The sequence below is a fragment of the Prosopis cineraria genome, unplaced genomic scaffold (genome assembly GCF_029017545.1).
Source record: "Prosopis cineraria cultivar Desert tree isolate PC_DT_omini unplaced genomic scaffold, ASM2901754v1 PC11, whole genome shotgun sequence".
In the NCBI taxonomy this organism is placed as follows: domain Eukaryota; kingdom Viridiplantae; phylum Streptophyta; class Magnoliopsida; order Fabales; family Fabaceae; genus Prosopis; species Prosopis cineraria.
Genome location: NW_026555342.1, coordinates 6,315,659 through 6,333,131, shown reverse-complemented (window position 1 = coordinate 6,333,131; position 17,473 = coordinate 6,315,659). Strand labels below are relative to the sequence as shown.

Genomic DNA, 17,473 nt, shown 5'->3' with positions numbered 1-17,473 from the left:
AGTTGTGATTATTTAAACAAAACTTGCATTTGGAATTGGTTATTTTCAAAACTTATTTATCAATCATAAATAGAAATTTTACATGAAAAGTTGAAATTTTTTGTTCAAATTTGTGATTCACAGAATGAAAGTTGTGATTACTTAAACAAAAATTATAATTGACAAAAATGGAGTTAGGTTCATTATTTTTATTTTAAATAACGAGCAATTTAGTTATTTAACATAAGATCATTAATGTTAGAAAAGTATCCATGATTTAAGAGAAATTATGATATTTTAAGGGATCTAATTATTATTTATATATTTTAATAAGATTTTATTATCATTTTTTTAATTTTATAAAATATTTTTTCAATTCTTTAACACCCGTTTATTTCAAATAATTATTTTTTATGTCAATCATTATTATTTTAAAAATTTAAATTTGATATATCAATATTTAAAAATATTTTATTAATATTTAAGAGTTTAATGTATAATTTGTGTGTGTGTGAAAACTAATAGTATTAAGATTGAAGAGTTGAAAAAATGCTTTATAAAATTAGGTAATAAAAAATATATTTTAACCCATATTTATTGACGGGTTTGACCGGTAAGGAGTGGACTTTGGGTTTCATTAGTTTATGCCTCGGGTTTTTCCTTGTCATCCTCATGCATTCTGACATAATCTTTTTGAATTGAATTTCATTTATTTTTATAATAGGCTATTAAAATTTTAATATACCCACGCTCTTGTGCTTTGGCAACATTAATCTATTGTTATTTTTGTCATTTAGCGTCCCCCCTTTTTTTCCCTTCCAAACATGATAACTTTTTTTAAGAAAATAATCAAATAAATGTAAATAATTATCTATTTGTCTCCCCGCCTAATTAAAAATAAAGATATGAAATAAACTTAAATTAGGTGCAATTTTTTTAAATATAAAAAAGACATTCAATGCATCTGGTGCCACTCTCAACTCATCATGCCTGATGCGTAGAACGTGATGAGATGCGGCGTTCAACAGTTACATTGAATATCACAGTTTTTATTATTTATTTATTTCTTTATTATTCATTCATTTTCCTCAAAATGCGTTTGTTTCTTTATTTAATTGTGAGTATCACAAGCCACTACTAATGAAAAAACAACGATTGTTTATTTTAATAAAAGAAAACAATTGTTTGGTCCTACATGTAAATAAAGATTATTTTGGAGAAAAACGACGATTGACTTGTGACTTTTAATGTTGGCAGATGCAAATCTCAAAAATTATTTTCTTTGAGAATGAAAAGTGCATTATTCTTTTTGCTTCATAAAATTATCATGCAGACAGCCTCCGCAACTTTATAGTATCTTCAAATGATAAAATACTATTTTAATTTAATTCAAAGCTTACAAAATCTAAGTGTGTGTTTGGATAGAGGGAAAAATTTAAATTAGCCAAACGGTCAGAAAAGAATGAAAATTGATTCTGAGCCCATACCTGCGTTTTTCCCTAAGCTACTTCGATAGCTTTCTGATGAAAGTATGTCAAAAACATTGGGAAAATTATAAAGATAGGCTCAAGAAAAAATTATAAAGAAAGCACATAATTTAATAAAAATAAAATTAAACTCTCTTCTTTTTCCTTTTTTTCCTTAATAAAATTTAAACTTTGTATGTTTAAAAAATTAATATTTGATATTTAAAAATTAAATTATATAGTAATTTATATAGCTAAAAATTAATTTTGATTAAATTATCTAAATATCTCCAATTCTATCAAAATTAATTTTAGAAAAACAGTATCCAAACATATTACGTTATAACATAATTAATTATGATTAAAATTTACCACTCAATCAATTATTTTCATAATCTATCATACTCAATTAAAATTTAAACGGACCCTAAAATATTTTTGTACAAGAAGCTGCGGCTATGTCAATTTTGGATTCTTGAATGTAATTTTCTCCAAGCATTTATATCAAAATTTTCTCATTTTCCAATGTGAGTGAGATGAGTCTAAAGATCCAAGGTATTGAAGAAGTTTTCCAAAGTCAACGTTTAAGTGATGAATTGTACTAAAAAATTCAGTAAAAAATTTATTTATAAATAAGAATTAATAAAAAAATTTATTTTAAAAAATATAAGTTCACATTTTTGTTTTAATAATAATTTATTTTATATTAATTTTTGTTTGTAAATAAATTTGTTGTTAGGCCCTTGAATGTAATTTCCTTTTATTTAAAAGCGGCAGCTTATTTTGTTAAACATAGATTATTTTTTGGGCTAAATAAATTATAATTCTTGTCCTATATAAGGATGTATGATGTGTTCTGTTGTTGATTAAGCATTTCCCCTTGATATTTCATGACTTATTTTTTTTTTCTTTCCGCTCAAAATAAAAAATTTAAATAATCCCTCCATTAAATCAACAAAGACATTAACACATTGTATAGCATGCCAAAATATGTAACCTTTGTTTGGATGGGAAAAAATTATAGACGAAAAAAATAGGAGAAAAGCTATGAAAAATGGTGAAATTTTATTTTTCCTCACAATGGTTAGGAAAAAAACAAACATACATGTTCAACTTTACATAAGATTTCAACTTAATTTCTCAATTTCATAAAATATTTCTTCAATTCTCCAATCCTAACATTATTAGTTTCATTAATAAAAAATGTCAATAGCATGATTTTTAATTTTGACAAAGTATTTTCAAACACTAATATATTAAGTTTAATTTTAAAAAAGAAACATGGTTGATTTCAAATATCATTTGAGAAATTTTTTTGCTAGCATTTAAAATTACAATATTAATATTTTTCATCAATGAAATTGATAACATGGGAGTTAAAGGTGTGAAAAGATATTTTATAAAATGTTAAATGAGTAAATTATCTTTTAAATTTTAAGTCTAGTAGTATTATAAACTTTAAATTTGTTTATTGTATAAATTATTCTCTCAAATTTTAAAAATAATACATTTTGACCCATCCAGTTAACAAAGTCCATCTTGATCATTAATTGACCATAAAAAGATAGCAAAAATTATAGAAAGGGATAAAAAAAATTGAGTCATTTTGTTTAACTTTTGATATCATTTTCTATTATTTATAATTAACTAATAGTTAAAACTAACTTTTATTAATATCAGGAACCAAATTACACCCTTTTTAAATTAATAATTTGTACAATAAATAAGTTTATAGGTTATCATGCTATTTGATTCAAAGTTTAACAGGTAATTTATTTATTTATTTTTTATAAAATGAAAGAACTAAAATAAAATATTGAATAAAATTGAAAATATTAAATATGTACTATTCTCCAATGTTAATTAACAATTTAATCTAGTCATTAAAAAATGCTAAGCCACTTTAAGAATGCGTTATAAGAAGAACTGAATAATGTGATGGCGACATGAATACTTGTGATTCACATTTCCTACTTACACCCCGTCACTTTAATCTTTAACTACTTAGTGTGTGTTTAAATTAAAAAATTTATAATTAAAATTAAGATTCAATTGAAGTTAAAACAAAAGTCTATGACTTTATCGTGATTTATATTTAAATATTTTTTTTAAAGTCAGTTGAACAAACTAAAATTTATTTAAATAATTTAATTTAAAAATCAGTTGAAACATATAATAATAAAAATAGATATGAAATTTTTTATATATATTTTTGTGACTAATTTAATATTTTTAAGAAAAGATATTAAACTTAAAATTATAATTTTTTAAATAATTAGATTACAAATAAAAAATACATTGATAAATCAAAAATCTTAATTTTTAATATTGCCAACAAAATATGTGTATATGTATATATAGTAATTTAATTTAGGCAGCATAAAGTGATTTAGTTAATTAATCTAAGATATTAATCAATTGTTTGAAAAAATTAAAATTAATTATGTTCAATGTTTTTTTAATTATAAACTGCCAACAATTTATATATATATATATATTTATATATTTATATATACATAATTGTATTAATATACTAACAAGATATAATATAATTATAATATAATATAATAATGGACAATTATTTCATTTGATCTTTGTAATTGTGATAATGACTCATGTTGCTTCTTCATCAAAGGTGAATGCATTGAGGTTAGAGCAAGTTTAGGAACAAGATGAGTATTGACTTTTGAAAAAGTTCAAGTAAGATCTCAATATTTAAGAGAAGGTCCAGCTCAAGAAAAAATTTATGAAATTTTTGAACCTTTAAAGACTGACAGATCAAGGAGACGAGAGGAGAACTCTGAGAAATAAACAGACTCTCATGAGAATAAAGATGAAAAAGGTAAGAACAAATTTTTAAAAGACATTTAATACTGCCAATGTGATCTCTCTCACCCAACGCTTGGTTAAAAGCTCCTCAAATGAGCTTCACCCAGAACGTCTTTTTAGCCAGATCGTGCGTTTAATCTTCTTTTTTTTAACAAACATGTGCCGATGGATTTTTTTACTCCTAACTTAGGTCAGGGGCCCTCAACCTAGGTTGAAAAAGTTTTCCAAACACACACTTAAAAACCCAAATAACTTTGGATGTACCAGATAATTTATTCCACGAATCATTAGTCATCACATCTTTTCAACGTGAGGTTGGATGGTTTTAACCCAAAAAAAAAAAAAAAAATGGCAAAGGCACCTTTGTCGAATATGAGGTTTAGGATTCTAACCACCTATATTATTAACACACGCGTGTGAGCTTTAAATATAAAATTAATTTATTTAAAAAATTGGAAACTGACGGTAATAATTATATATTTTGGTTTTTTTCAATATTAATTTTTAAAATATTAACTAAACATAATATTATTTATTTTCTCAAAAATGAAATTAATAAACCTGATGAACAATGGTGCGTGATATACTATATTTTTATAAGCTGCAAAAAAGATATACATGCGTTTATGATTTTATAAAATTTGTCAATTACTGTGTTTAGATTTAAGATAGTAATGGTAATAAATTGACACTGTTAGACTTATTACGTACATTTAATAGTACGAAATTTTAATCATGTATTAAATTTTATTAAAAATGGTTTTTATATATTATATGTATCTAAATTTTGTTTTATATCATTTTAATATACAAGTAAACACAACCCCTCCCCTTGTAAATACAAATAATTAATGGTAATATATTATTTTCTAGAAAAACTTAACCTTGATTAAAGTGGGATTTTAAATTTGCACAATAGGTAACTTTCAAGTCTTAATTTTATAATGTTAAAAGAAACCCACACAACAATTTTTTATTACAAAGAACAGTACGCGGGCCCCACTCACATTTTTCGTCCGCCTCTGTCTCACCCTATGTTCCCTCCCTATATCGGAGAGGCCTTCCGTGCCGTCTCTCTCTCCCCCCACTTGCGGTGCAGTGGCTATCTTGTCTGTTACTGTTAGCTCATAGGACAGAGCTGTGTGTTTGTGTTCGAGGAGGGATTACAAGAAGAACAAAAAGACGCTTGCTATCTTGAGTAACAATACGCCAATATCTCTCTTCTTCTGTTTTACAGTCTTCGCCTTCTCGAGAACCGACTTCAATTTGTGTCCATCTCCAAGTGCTGGTGCTTGGAGATGTGAGACCTAGCTGGGTTTCGTGATCCTGTGGCTCAGGCTGGACCGTTTCTTCGGCTGACCCCATTTTGGTGTTCTCTTTGACAGGTAATATACAAGATGAACGCTTTGTCTTTTCCTATTGTCTGGCAGGTGAAGCCTTGTTCAATATCTACTTCTCCAGCTTTGATTGTATTTCTCTCTTCAAAAATTGAAATCTTGGGCTCTCTTCTTCCTATCTTTTTTGGCTTAGTAGAACTTTCAAGCTTATTTCAGAGATGGCATGGTTGCAATTTGTAAATAGAATTACTCAGTCTGATGATATTCGGTTCTGGTTACATTTCCAGATTCTCGATTAGTTTCGATCTGTAGTTGGAGCGGGTTGTGTTTTCCCAGTGACGCTAGAGTAGAAGACTTTCTTGCGAATACTATCCTGTATATTTTGCTTGTGGTCAGCGGAGCTGAGGAAAGGGAATAAGAGGCAGGGGAACTGTTACTGATTACAACTTAGAACTTATCGAAGAAATATCTAAATGGCTTCATTAGAGGCCGATGGAGACAGTGATAACAAAGGTAGCATGTGGGTTTTGGATCAGAAGATTGACCAGCCTATGGATGAAGAGGCAGGAAGGCTCAGAAATATGTACAGGGAAAAGGTATGTTGCTATTCTCTTTTAACTTTCTTATTTTTCTCTCTTTCATCCTCTTGCCCACTTGCACAAAATTTGAATATCTAGTCGAGGGAACCGCAAAATGTTAGTCCTTAATGGATTTCTTACCAGAACACAAGTAAACGGTTGTAATAACCGTTCATTAAACCCCCCCCCCAACAGCGCGCGCGCGCGCGCGCACAAGGAATGTGACATATGTAAGTGTAATTAGTCTAGGCCTCTGTAGTATCTTTCTCCGAGCAGCTCTCTAATTCGCCTTCAATGAGATGTTGGATTTTGGCTGGAACTCCTAGTTATTGATTGGTTTGCTATTCAAATTAAGTAGGTTTATCAAAAGAGATACACCGCAGCAATACTGATTTCTCTGCTTGTTATATAGTCAATACTTTTGAAATTGCTTAGGATTTGTGGATGTGAATTTGAATTCTATGTGTGAAGTCATGCAAGTGATTGTAAAGTAAATTTTAGTTTATATCTTCTCATTCATTTTTACTGATAAAAAAGAAATATACCTGGTCAGCTATAGGCATGCTGGTTATAATTCCTGGCTGATGTTTTGATTTGTTCAGAAATTTTCTGCGCTATTACTTCTGCGGCTTGCATATCAGAGTCTTGGTGTGGTTTATGGAGATTTGGGTACTTCCCCTCTGTATGTTTTCTACAATACGTTCCCTCAAGGAATTACAGATCAAGAGGACATTATTGGAGCTCTTTCTTTGATTATATACTCTCTCACTCTGGTGCCACTCCTCAAATATGTTTTTGTTGTATTAAGGGCAAATGACAATGGCCAAGGTATAGTGTTTTGTTAATTTTGGAGTTCTTTCATTGATTATATACTCTCTCACTCTGGAACATGCTCTTTCATTGATCAAGAGCACAATGACAATGGCCAAAATATGGACGATTTTATTGATTTTGGTCTTAAGATATTTGAGCTGGATTAGGAGTAGGTTGCATTTTAAGTGGTTGCAACTATAATCTCTATTTCCTTTCATATTTAGTGTCATCAAATGTAGCATAGGTTCTTTGGAAGTAAGCTATCACATCTTACATAATCATGTTTGTGCTGATTTAATTCTGAAAACATATAGATTTCTTAATTCCAAAACTTCTACTCCTTACTTAGTTTAGTCTGGGAATGATATCTAAGGATCTATACATAAGCAACTTCTGACAAAAGAACCAATCTGGATTTCAGCAATTATTGTATCTAAACCCCTCTAGTATATTGAAGTGGTTGTGTTTTAGATTTATCTGTCTATTCAACACTGCAGTGCTGCTATGAGTTTTTCCAAACTTACATATTTGTGATGCAGGTGGAACTTTTGCACTTTATTCCTTGCTTTGCCGACATGCTAAAATAAAAACAATTCCTAACCAACATCGCACTGATGAGGAGCTAACAACATATAGTCATTCTACCTTCCATGAAAGGTCATTTGCTGCAAAAACTAAAAGGTGGTTAGAGGAAAATGCATTTAAGAAGAATGCCATTCTTATTCTTGTCCTCGTTGGCACCTGCATGGTGATTGGAGATGGTATACTTACCCCTGCCATTTCAGGTATGTCTTCCATTTGAAGCTGATCTTCTTGTTCCCATTTATCCTTTTGTCATCAACTGTCGACATAATTGCTAGATATATTTCTGTATGTATACCTTCATATATTGAACGTGCGGATTCACCACGCTAAAATAAAGCAAAATGATTTCTTGGACTGAGAGAAGTGGCACGCAAAAGGCTTATAATTTAAAATTATTCTGTTGTTGAATTATTTTATTGATCAAGTGGAACTTGTTGAAATGGTAACGCAAACTGATTCAGTGTTGGAGCTTGAAAGGGACCAAAAACACATGATCTTAAATTCTTAATACATTACTAGTAAAACTTTTTTCTTTTTGGTGTATTTATTCCAGGGGATTTTTTGGGGGAGGGGGGATATGGTTGTTTATTTTGCAAAAGACCATTCTTTTCTTTTCTTTGGATGCATCCCCAATTCCCATGTTCATTGCCCTTATAGTTGCCAAATAAAATTACAGATATTCTTATATTTCTCCTCTACTTTGGTGCCTTGCTCTTAACAATCTATTCCATTGGCCACTATATAATAGAGAAAAAAGGTCATCTGATGTTATTGTGTATTGTAGGAATCTAATCAGAATACTTAGAATTGTTCTCTCAAATAGCTATATTTCGCTCAAAACCTGCAATGCTGCAGTAATTTATCTTCAAATAATATGTATATGCATGATTATGGAATTTCATTGTTCTGTTTGATTTGCTATTATATTTTATGAGCTTGTTTTCACCTGGATGAGGAGGGTGATCTGGCTTTGAAATTAATAAGATAGGAAAAATTTGATGCATGAAGTTAATTGGAGCCTTGGAATACTAGTGGCAATACTTTTGATATCTAACTTTGAGCTCTGAGGTTTTATTAAAGTTTTCCTTATGTATTGATGACCTTGTTGGGAAGGATTTAAAAACAAACATTGTAAGAAAAAGGGAAAACTTAATCTTTAGTCTCTATAGTTTTATTAGGTTTTGCTTTTAGTCCTTGTAGTTTTTCTTCCAGTGTTTTCGGTCCCTATAGGGATTAAAACCATTGAAAAAATAAAAACTATCGGCCTGAAAAACAAAAGTTATCCAGTTTTTTGAAACTATAGGGATTAAAAACAAAACCTGATGAAACTATAAAGACCAAAGATTGTGTTTTCCCTAAGAAAAATTAACTGCATTTTATTGATAACTTTTCCACACAACAATAAGAACAATAAAAACAATAATACCTTGTCTCACTAGGTGACATTGGCTACATGGATTGCAGAACATCTTTGTGCTCTATTAACAACCAACTCTTTATATAGACTGTTCACCAAAAAGTGCTGTTCAGTAACTTCCTTAAGAGTTCTTCTTGGTTGGTTGCAACTCTTTAGATAATTCTTCCATTCAAATGAAAACAATCTTTTGCATTGCCTGCTTGCAAATTTTTTGTACAGTCTCCTAGAACAAGTTATGGGGTTAAGTACTTATCCTATCTCTGTGATATTGTTGGTACCTTTGGCAAGAGAAGGATTATCATACCTTCAACGATGAGGAGAAACCTTGGTAGACACAGTGATAATTTTATGTATTTTTTGTTATAACTGATTCAATTAACTTGTCTCAGATCTTCACCTGCCTTGAAGTCTTAATTGGGTTAAAATTTGAAGCTTAGCTAGATTGCTCTTCTATTTCCTAGGAGGTGGGCATTTCTGTGCTGTGCCCTTATGGTGCTTGCTAAAATCGTCATTCCTTATGGATGAAGTTATATGAGAAAAACATTAATATGGGTGATTGGAGAATACATATGCATTTCTGATTTCAAACATTCTTCAATATTTCTGTTAAGTATGTTGAATTGCTAGAAGGCCCAGAAAATTATAATTCAGTGCAATTACTCTGCTTTGTAAGCTTCTCTCTTGTTTCTTAAGCATCACCTTTGGTAAGTCTCTAGTGCTACCAATTGACCTGAAAACATTTTTTCTGTTGTAGTTTTATCAGCTGCTGGTGGCATCAAGGTGAACAAGCCTGGAATGAACAGTAGTATGATCTCATACCATTTTTCTTCTACTTCTTTGTTTTGAAATTAAGTCCTTGTGGGTTTCAAATGAGTTTAATTTCCTTGTCCTTTAAATCCTATTTCTTTCTGGGAAGCAGGTATAGTTGTGCTGGTTGCTGTGGTAATATTAGTTGCTTTATTCAGCATGCAACACTATGGTACAGATAAAGTTGGTTGGCTCTTCGCTCCGGTTGTCCTTCTTTGGTTTCTTTTGATCGGAGGTATAGGCATATTCAACATCCAGAAATATGGCACCACTGTTCTAAAAGCTTTTTCACCTGTGTATGTCTATAGATATTTTAGAAGAGGAGGAAAAGATGGTTGGACTTCCCTTGGAGGTATCATGCTCAGCATAACAGGTAAATTAAGTATTTGTTTTATTTCCTTCTTGTTCAGAATCATTAATAACGGAAGTATGTGGTACTTTATGTTTAGACAACTTGCAATGATTCATTACAGGGACAGAGGCTCTTTTTGCCGATCTAGCTCATTTTCCTGTTTCAGCTGTACAGATCGCATTTACTCTACTTGTGTTCCCCTGTCTTCTTTTAGCTTATTCTGGACAAGCTGCCTACCTAATGAATAACATGGATCATGCACAAGATGCTTTTTATCGCTCCATTCCAGGTTTGTTATATGCTTCAGTCTCTACTGAATTTGTGCTTGTAGTGTACATTGGCTTGTCATATTTAGAATCTTGTTGACAACTGCCAAATTAGTTACTTAGCAAATTTAACTAGAAATAAATGAATTGAAGCACTTGGTCCAAATTGCTTGTGTGATTGCATCCAGTTTGTGGGGATTACTACCGTTTGTATTTCAGTGAGATGAAACTATTAAAAGATTTTTATAATTAGAATAATGTGCTCTATTTCTTCGTGCAGTAACTGGTCATTTGTTAGATGTTGAATTTGATAATCCTTAGTTCTGCAGATAGAATATATTGGCCAGTATTTGTGGTAGCAACAGCAGCAGCTATAGTTGCAAGCCAGGCCACAATAACTGCAACCTTTTCAATTATCAAGCAAGCCCTAGCACATGGTTGTTTTCCAAGAGTGAAAGTTGTACACACATCGAAGAAGTTCCTTGGCCAGATATATATTCCAGATATTAATTGGATCCTCATGATTCTTTGCATCTCTGTTACTGCTGGCTTCAAAAATCAAAATCAGATTGGAAATGCGTATGGTAAGCTTTTTCCTCCCATTGTTTGTGGCATATGTTATGTGCTGTTGATTAAATGTTGAAATTGAATTTCTAGTATCATGGTTTATGAGAAGACAATCTAATACTCGAATGATCTTGATGCCAAAAAATTTCGAGATGTCTAAGATAATAATTCATAAGCATTTATTAAAATGGAGCCTCTTGTGAAACGGCGTTATTGGAGTTCTATATTTTCATTTCCTGAATAAAAACTGTTTGGAGAATGTCCTTTACAGCAAATGTAATTTATCATATTTTGATGTTAATTTAATCATAATTCTGTAGCTTTTTTTAATAATAATTTTTATTTATTTTAGAAGACATAGTGTTGTCAGGTTTTTATCTTATCTTTCTATATCTTATAATAAGATAATATATTTTAAATTTTTGCAAGTTAGTTAGGCCGCTTGGGATGGACTGATCTTTTGACCATCAATCCATTTACTTGAGTATTTGGGACAATAAGAATCAAAACACCATTAAACTCTTTACGTTCTTCTGGTATTAGAGCCTACATTTCAAAATTTTGAATGAGTAACCATTAAAAATTTGATTTTGTTCTTTAATGTATTCATACATTTGGAAAGAGAGTGACACAAAATAATGTAGTTGTGCATGAAGTTCACACCTCATAATTACATACATATACCATTTTCGTTGTCTCTCTCACTGAATACGGTCTACATCCACAAACATGAATGTAGAGGATCCATATCGGATCATTTTAAACAGTCCCATGAGATAGAAAGATAGGTGGGATCATCTTTCCATCTCCTTTCTTTCAGAAATAAAGGAGGAAATCCTCATTGGTGAAGTGAAGCACCTTGGCCCCAGCAACCCAAAACACCAGCTTTAGGTTGCTCAAAATTATTTGGTTATATCATGGCTTATGAGTTCCATGATATCTGAGGGGGAAATTTCATCCTACAGTCCCTACATCTACATAGATATGTGAAGTATCTCAGTAATCATGCTCAATGAGTGGAAATTTTGCAGTCTAGGAGAAGAATAAATTACATGGACTTTTTCTGAGTTTTGTTAAAATTATGCAGCTTTCTTATAATTTCAAAATAAGAGGGGTAGAGGAAGACTAAAGAGAAGATTTGTAAACGAGATTTTTTAGTTAACAATATTTTTAAAAGCTTGGTTGATGATGGAGTACAATGGCATCCTGCAATCCGTATGGCCGATCTTACTTAGTGGGATAAAGCTTGTTATTGTTATTGTTGTTGTTGTATATGAACTTCCCCTGAAATAAAAAGTTGTGTTATACTTAGTTTAATTTTTTATTATCAATAAAATTCCCTTCATTAATTTATGCATGACTTGGACATTTAAAATAATAAGAATCAAAGCATCAATAAACTCCTTAAATCCTTCAAAAGCAACCTGCAGTGTAGGGAACTATTTGATTCTCAGCAACTTGTTATTTCACTGCTGCACATATAACTTATTTCATAATTTTTTTCAAGCGTCTGGTCAATTCAATAGTGTTATTGTTATGACAGGTACTGCGGTCGTGATAGTTATGCTGGTTACAACATTGCTTATGATTCTAATCATGATATTAGTATGGCGCTGCCACTGGATTCTTGTCTTCATCTTCACTGGCTTATCACTGATAGTGGAATGCACATACTTCTCAGCTGTCCTCTTCAAAGTTGATCAAGGCGGGTGGGTTCCCCTTGTAATTGCTGCAGCATTTCTTCTTATTATGTATGTTTGGCACTATGGCACCGTGAAACGCTATGAGTTTGAAATGCATAGTAGGGTCTCAATGGCATGGCTTCTTGGGCTTGGTCCAAGTTTAGGGCTTGTTCGTGTCCCTGGGATTGGTTTAGTCTACACCGAGCTTGCAAGTGGAGTACCCCACATCTTTTCCCACTTCATCACCAACCTGCCAGCTCTCCATTCTGTTGTTGTTTTTGTATGTGTGAAATACCTCCCCGTCTATACTGTCCCTGAAGATGAACGATTCCTTGTCAAGCGAATTGGACCCAAAAATTTTCACATTTTCCGATGTGTGGCACGATATGGCTATAAAGACCTGCATAAGAAAGATGAGGATTTTGAGAGAAAACTCTTCGACAACCTTTTCATTTTTGTCCGGCTTGAGTCTATGATGGAAGGATGTTCAGATTCAGATAACTACAGTTTACCTGGACAACAAACAGAGCAGTCAAAAGATGGCCTGCTGCTAAATAACAACGAAAACACATTTTCATCTCTGGTGGATTTAACCATTTCATCTGTGGATTCGATAGTGCCAGCCAGATCTCCATCCCATGTAAATAATACTCTCGGGTCCTCTGGTCTATCAAGTGGCCATCCTGAGGTTGATGAACTTGAATTTTTGAAAAGCTGCAGGGGTGCAGGAGTGGTTCACATACTCGGGAACACAGTTGTGAGAGCTAGGAGGGATTCAAAGTTCTACAAGAAAATAGCTGTTGATTACATATATGCATTCCTTAGGAAGATATGCAGGGAGCATAGTGTCATCTTCAATGTCCCTCATGAGAGTCTTCTAAATGTTGGTCAGATATTCTATGTATAGCCCTTCCCCCTCCCATTCTCTTTATTTTGGTCCATGGTCAATAAGATGTATCCTTTGAAACTGCCATTTTGTGCACCGTTGAGCATAGTGTAGAATATGGCAATCGTGTCACAAATGGAAGGAAAAAGGCTAGAAAAGAAACTCGTTTTAAGCCTCGAACGGCTGGCCAGGTTGATCCCTTCAATAATCTGCTTGGATATTGAACATGATTTGCATGGCAAGTCGCTTGAACCTTCAGATTGGAGAGATCATTATTCTTTCAAGTCCATGCTCATTGGGCGGCACCAAGCGTAATGGATCGTAATCTCTTATTTCTTATTTTGTGTTGAAGCTTTGATTTAATCTTTTGTCATGGTAAAGTCATGCATGCAGGTTCTCTCATGACTCCCCAATAACAAGTGGGCAATTTTTGTCTGCGCCTCACATTTATTCGCGGTAATAGAAATGTATCAAAATGAGTACATGATCACTAAACTGGTTTTTTTTTTTTTCTTTTTTTGAGTTGTGCCTTCAGAGAGTGGTCAGAAAGTATAACTGTGTATAGGTTTTTTTCCCCCTCCCTTTGCTTTAGTTTTCCTTGTACTTTTAGATTTCAAATCTTTTTCGGAGAGTATTGTATGAAATTATTGTTAACACCTAATAAATTTTTTATTGAAATTGGGGCAGCTTTTCTTTCAGTTCTTGTCATTTTTGAAATCACTTTTTTTCCCACTCTCCTCTCTCTCTCTCTCTCTCTATATATATATGTGTGTGTGTGTGTGTGTATATATTAACTATTTCACATATCATTTTCTACTGTTACCCTTTTCTATGCTATTTCTCATAGAATTCCATCTTCATTCAAATAAAGAAACACCAACTATCTTCCTTCATTGCAACCTATCAGACTCTCTTAACTTGAGCAAAGAGTATAGTGAAAATGAGAGGGTAGAGAAGGCAGATGAGAGAAATTACTGACTGGTATAGTAGGTAGCCTTATAATAATAAACTTATACACAATTTATAATGTACAAATTGACCTCGTTGACCTTGTCAAACATAGGCAGTATAAATGTAAGATATCGAGTTCAAGTCTTTGTGAATATACAAAATATTTTTGAAAGAATTATCCTAATTGGATCTTACAATGCTTGCATTTAATAATTATATAAATTTTTGTAATAACTTTTAATATTTTTAAGTCAGTATTTTTACACCTTAATTATCACTAAGATAACCCAAAGCAAACTTAGATCAAGATCCCTGACTAAACTAAAACGAAAAACAAAAAGCATAAACACGGCCAGGTGGGGATAGCAATGACCCTTTAAAAACAGTGTAAAACGAAGTAGCCTATGGCCAACAAAACATATCATGGCACTACCATTCATTCCATGATAGCTGTCTTCAAGCATAAAATTTTCAAACAAGGATAAAATAGGATTGAGAAAAAGCTGAAAATTCCAAATTAGGTTTTCGAAACTGGAACCCAAAAACACAGAAAAAAGAAGGGTAAAGAAAACTAGGGGACCAGTGGAGGAAAGGGGAGAGGCAGAGAAGTAGCGGTTATCTAATCGGAGGGGTAAATATTCAGTGACCCCAAACATCTCAGATAAAGCCATCTTTTCAATGTCTGCAAGCTTGTTAAGAAATAATGACAAATTAATCATCAATAATATTAATTATAGGTTCTTAAATATAATTTTCACAATTAAACGTTTAATTCGCTGCACCCATCTTGGCTGTGTCAAATAGAGACAACAATTATGGGTAGAATCCATTAGGTTCTGTCAGCTGGGCCCTGCTTTGCTATTCTCGGAGTCACTTCTATGGCTTTATATATTCACAATCACAGGCGCAAAGTCTTTTCTTTAACAGCAGAATGGCCACTGAAGTAGGCATATGGCAAATTCTGTCCAAAACGGCCTAATTATTCTCAACTCTCCCACTCCTTTTCTGATATTAAGTTTTTTTTTTTGGGGTAAACTGGTGTTACTATCTTTGTGGGGAAAAAAAAATCTCTTCACTATTGATCGCCCTCCACCACTATCAAGAAATTATTGAAAAAAAAAGATGACGTTGAAATCAATGACCAATTCACTTTAAGAAATAACAACTTTAATTATTGGATAAAAGATAACGTGAAGATCAATGACTAATTCACTTTAAGAAATAACAACTTCAATTGTTTAAGGTGACAATAAAAACTTCAACGCTGACAATTATCATTTTAAAAAGTTAGGTTTGGGTTTTAAATGTCATTCTATTTGAGGTAATCTTATTTGAGATATGATTAGGCACTAAATATGACTGCATCTTTCAATGACAATTCAAATTTTGATCCATTATGTTATGAAAAATTAATCTTTTTTATTAAATTTATCCTCGTTGGTTAAGAAACAACAACTTTAATTATATGAAATGACAACATAACTTTCATTGGTGATAACTTTAAAACTAAAAAGCTGAACCAACTGGCATTGAATTTAATAAAGAGAGTTACTCCCTTACAATGTAACAAACTAACGTCCCCATTGAAAAAATGTTCATATTTAATGTTCAAATGTGTTTCTAACAGGAGTTGTCTTTGCTAAAATTTTAATTACCATCGTATAATTAAAATTACTATTTCTTATGGTGAAATAATCATTGATCTCTAGGTCACTCCATTTTCAACAATTATCTGACAGACGGACCGTTGAAACTTTGAAAATTGATAGTTGATGGGGTTTTTTTTTTCTCATAAAGAAAATAATGTTATTTCACCAAAAAATTTGATTAAAAAAGGAGTTGGGACTTCAAAGTAATTAGACTATTCAATTATCCTTTTACTTTATACGCATATTTGTAGAGTCTTTTTTTTTTTGTGTGTCATCTGTTCTTTTTAGATAAGAAATCTAACAAAAAAATTTTAAAATATTTTCTATCCTAAATTCCAAATTAGTGGAATGGATCAATGATTATTTTCTATCCTCTTCGTATTGAATGCATTATCTTGTTACATATAAAAGGATCTTTACTCAATTTCAAATCATGAAACTTTACAAACGAAGATTCAGTTGCGAGAGATGTTGATAGTAACATTAACACAAATGTTAATATTGATTAATATTAATATTAATATTAATAGTAGTAATAAATTCCCGTAGTTAATATATTACTTTATTTTTGTTTATACGAAAAATATTAATAATATGTTTTCTTTTGGTCGGAGTATCATTTATTTTTTACTATGCGGAGATTTTTTGGTTGGCTCAAGAACTTGGCTCTATTTGTCAACGCTCAAAAAAAAAAAAATGGACTTGCCATGAACTTAAGTTTTTTTTTTTTTTTGCCCATTGACAATAATGGACAGAGTTCATTGAGAAAAGTCTTTAAATATCATTTTTGTTTGCTGGTAAAAAATATGATTTTGTTTTACAAAATTAGATGTGTCTTTGAGAAACATCCATATTAATTATCATATGATAGTAAAACTTACAATAAATTACAGTGTAGTTCATATGATAGTAAGATTCATTCAAAAATGTAGTTTGAATGAATCTTAGTTAACAATAAATTGGTAAATTAAATTTCATAAATTATCCATAAAAAGATCTTTCATTCATGTCAAGTTAGCATGTCTACTAAATAACCATGGCTTCTCTTTGAAAAAAAAAAAAATCCTGCAATAAGATAATTTGAATGACTAACTTGGCAATTTTTCTTTGTCTAAAAAACAAAATTAAAATATGAACAATTCTGAAAATAATTTACTTAAAATAAAACAAAATTTCGACTAATGATTACATAAAAATCTGAATTATTTAAAAAATAACCGAATTTATTTTAAAAAATCATCTGAGAAGGAAATCAGGAATAGAAAACTTATAGAAGACCTCCAAAAGAAAACAAAAACGGTTTTCAAAA

The 17,473-nt window shown here is 31.3% G+C and overlaps 1 protein-coding gene across 4 annotated transcripts; it reads left to right on the top strand.

Moving 5' to 3' along the window:
- The first annotated feature begins 5,342 nt into the window (after positions 1-5,342).
- On the top strand, positions 5,343-13,903 carry LOC129285886 (potassium transporter 10-like). 4 transcript variants are annotated; one of them, XM_054921842.1, is made up of 9 exons: positions 5,343-5,659; positions 6,008-6,207; positions 6,792-7,017; positions 7,542-7,787; positions 9,759-9,809; positions 9,924-10,184; positions 10,285-10,452; positions 10,759-11,013; positions 12,540-13,903. In XM_054921842.1, exons 2-9 carry the CDS (start codon positions 6,085-6,087, stop codon positions 13,583-13,585), a joined length of 2,376 nt encoding a protein of 791 aa, XP_054777817.1. In that variant the 5' UTR covers positions 5,343-5,659; positions 6,008-6,084; the 3' UTR covers positions 13,586-13,903. The 4 variants fall into 4 exon arrangements, with proteins under 4 accessions (XP_054777817.1, XP_054777819.1, XP_054777818.1 ...); XM_054921844.1 differs by having other exon boundaries at positions 5,899-6,207; positions 10,378-10,452; XM_054921843.1 differs by having other exon boundaries at positions 5,899-6,207; positions 10,330-10,452.
- Positions 13,904-17,473: the final 3,570 nt, after the last annotated feature.

What these genes read in the sequence shown, in the direction of transcription:
- LOC129285886 (XM_054921842.1), top strand. Translation starts at nt 6,085, where the DNA reads ATGGCTTCATTAGAGGCCGATGGAGACAGTGATAACAAAGGTAGCATG. An exon ending in CAAGCCTGGAATGAACAGTA is followed by an intron (nt 9,810 to 9,923) that starts GTATGATCTCAT and finishes TCTGGGAAGCAG; the next exon opens with GTATAGTTGTGCTGGTTGCT. An exon ending in TATCATGCTCAGCATAACAG is followed by an intron (nt 10,185 to 10,284) that starts GTAAATTAAGTA and finishes GATTCATTACAG; the next exon opens with GGACAGAGGCTCTTTTTGCC.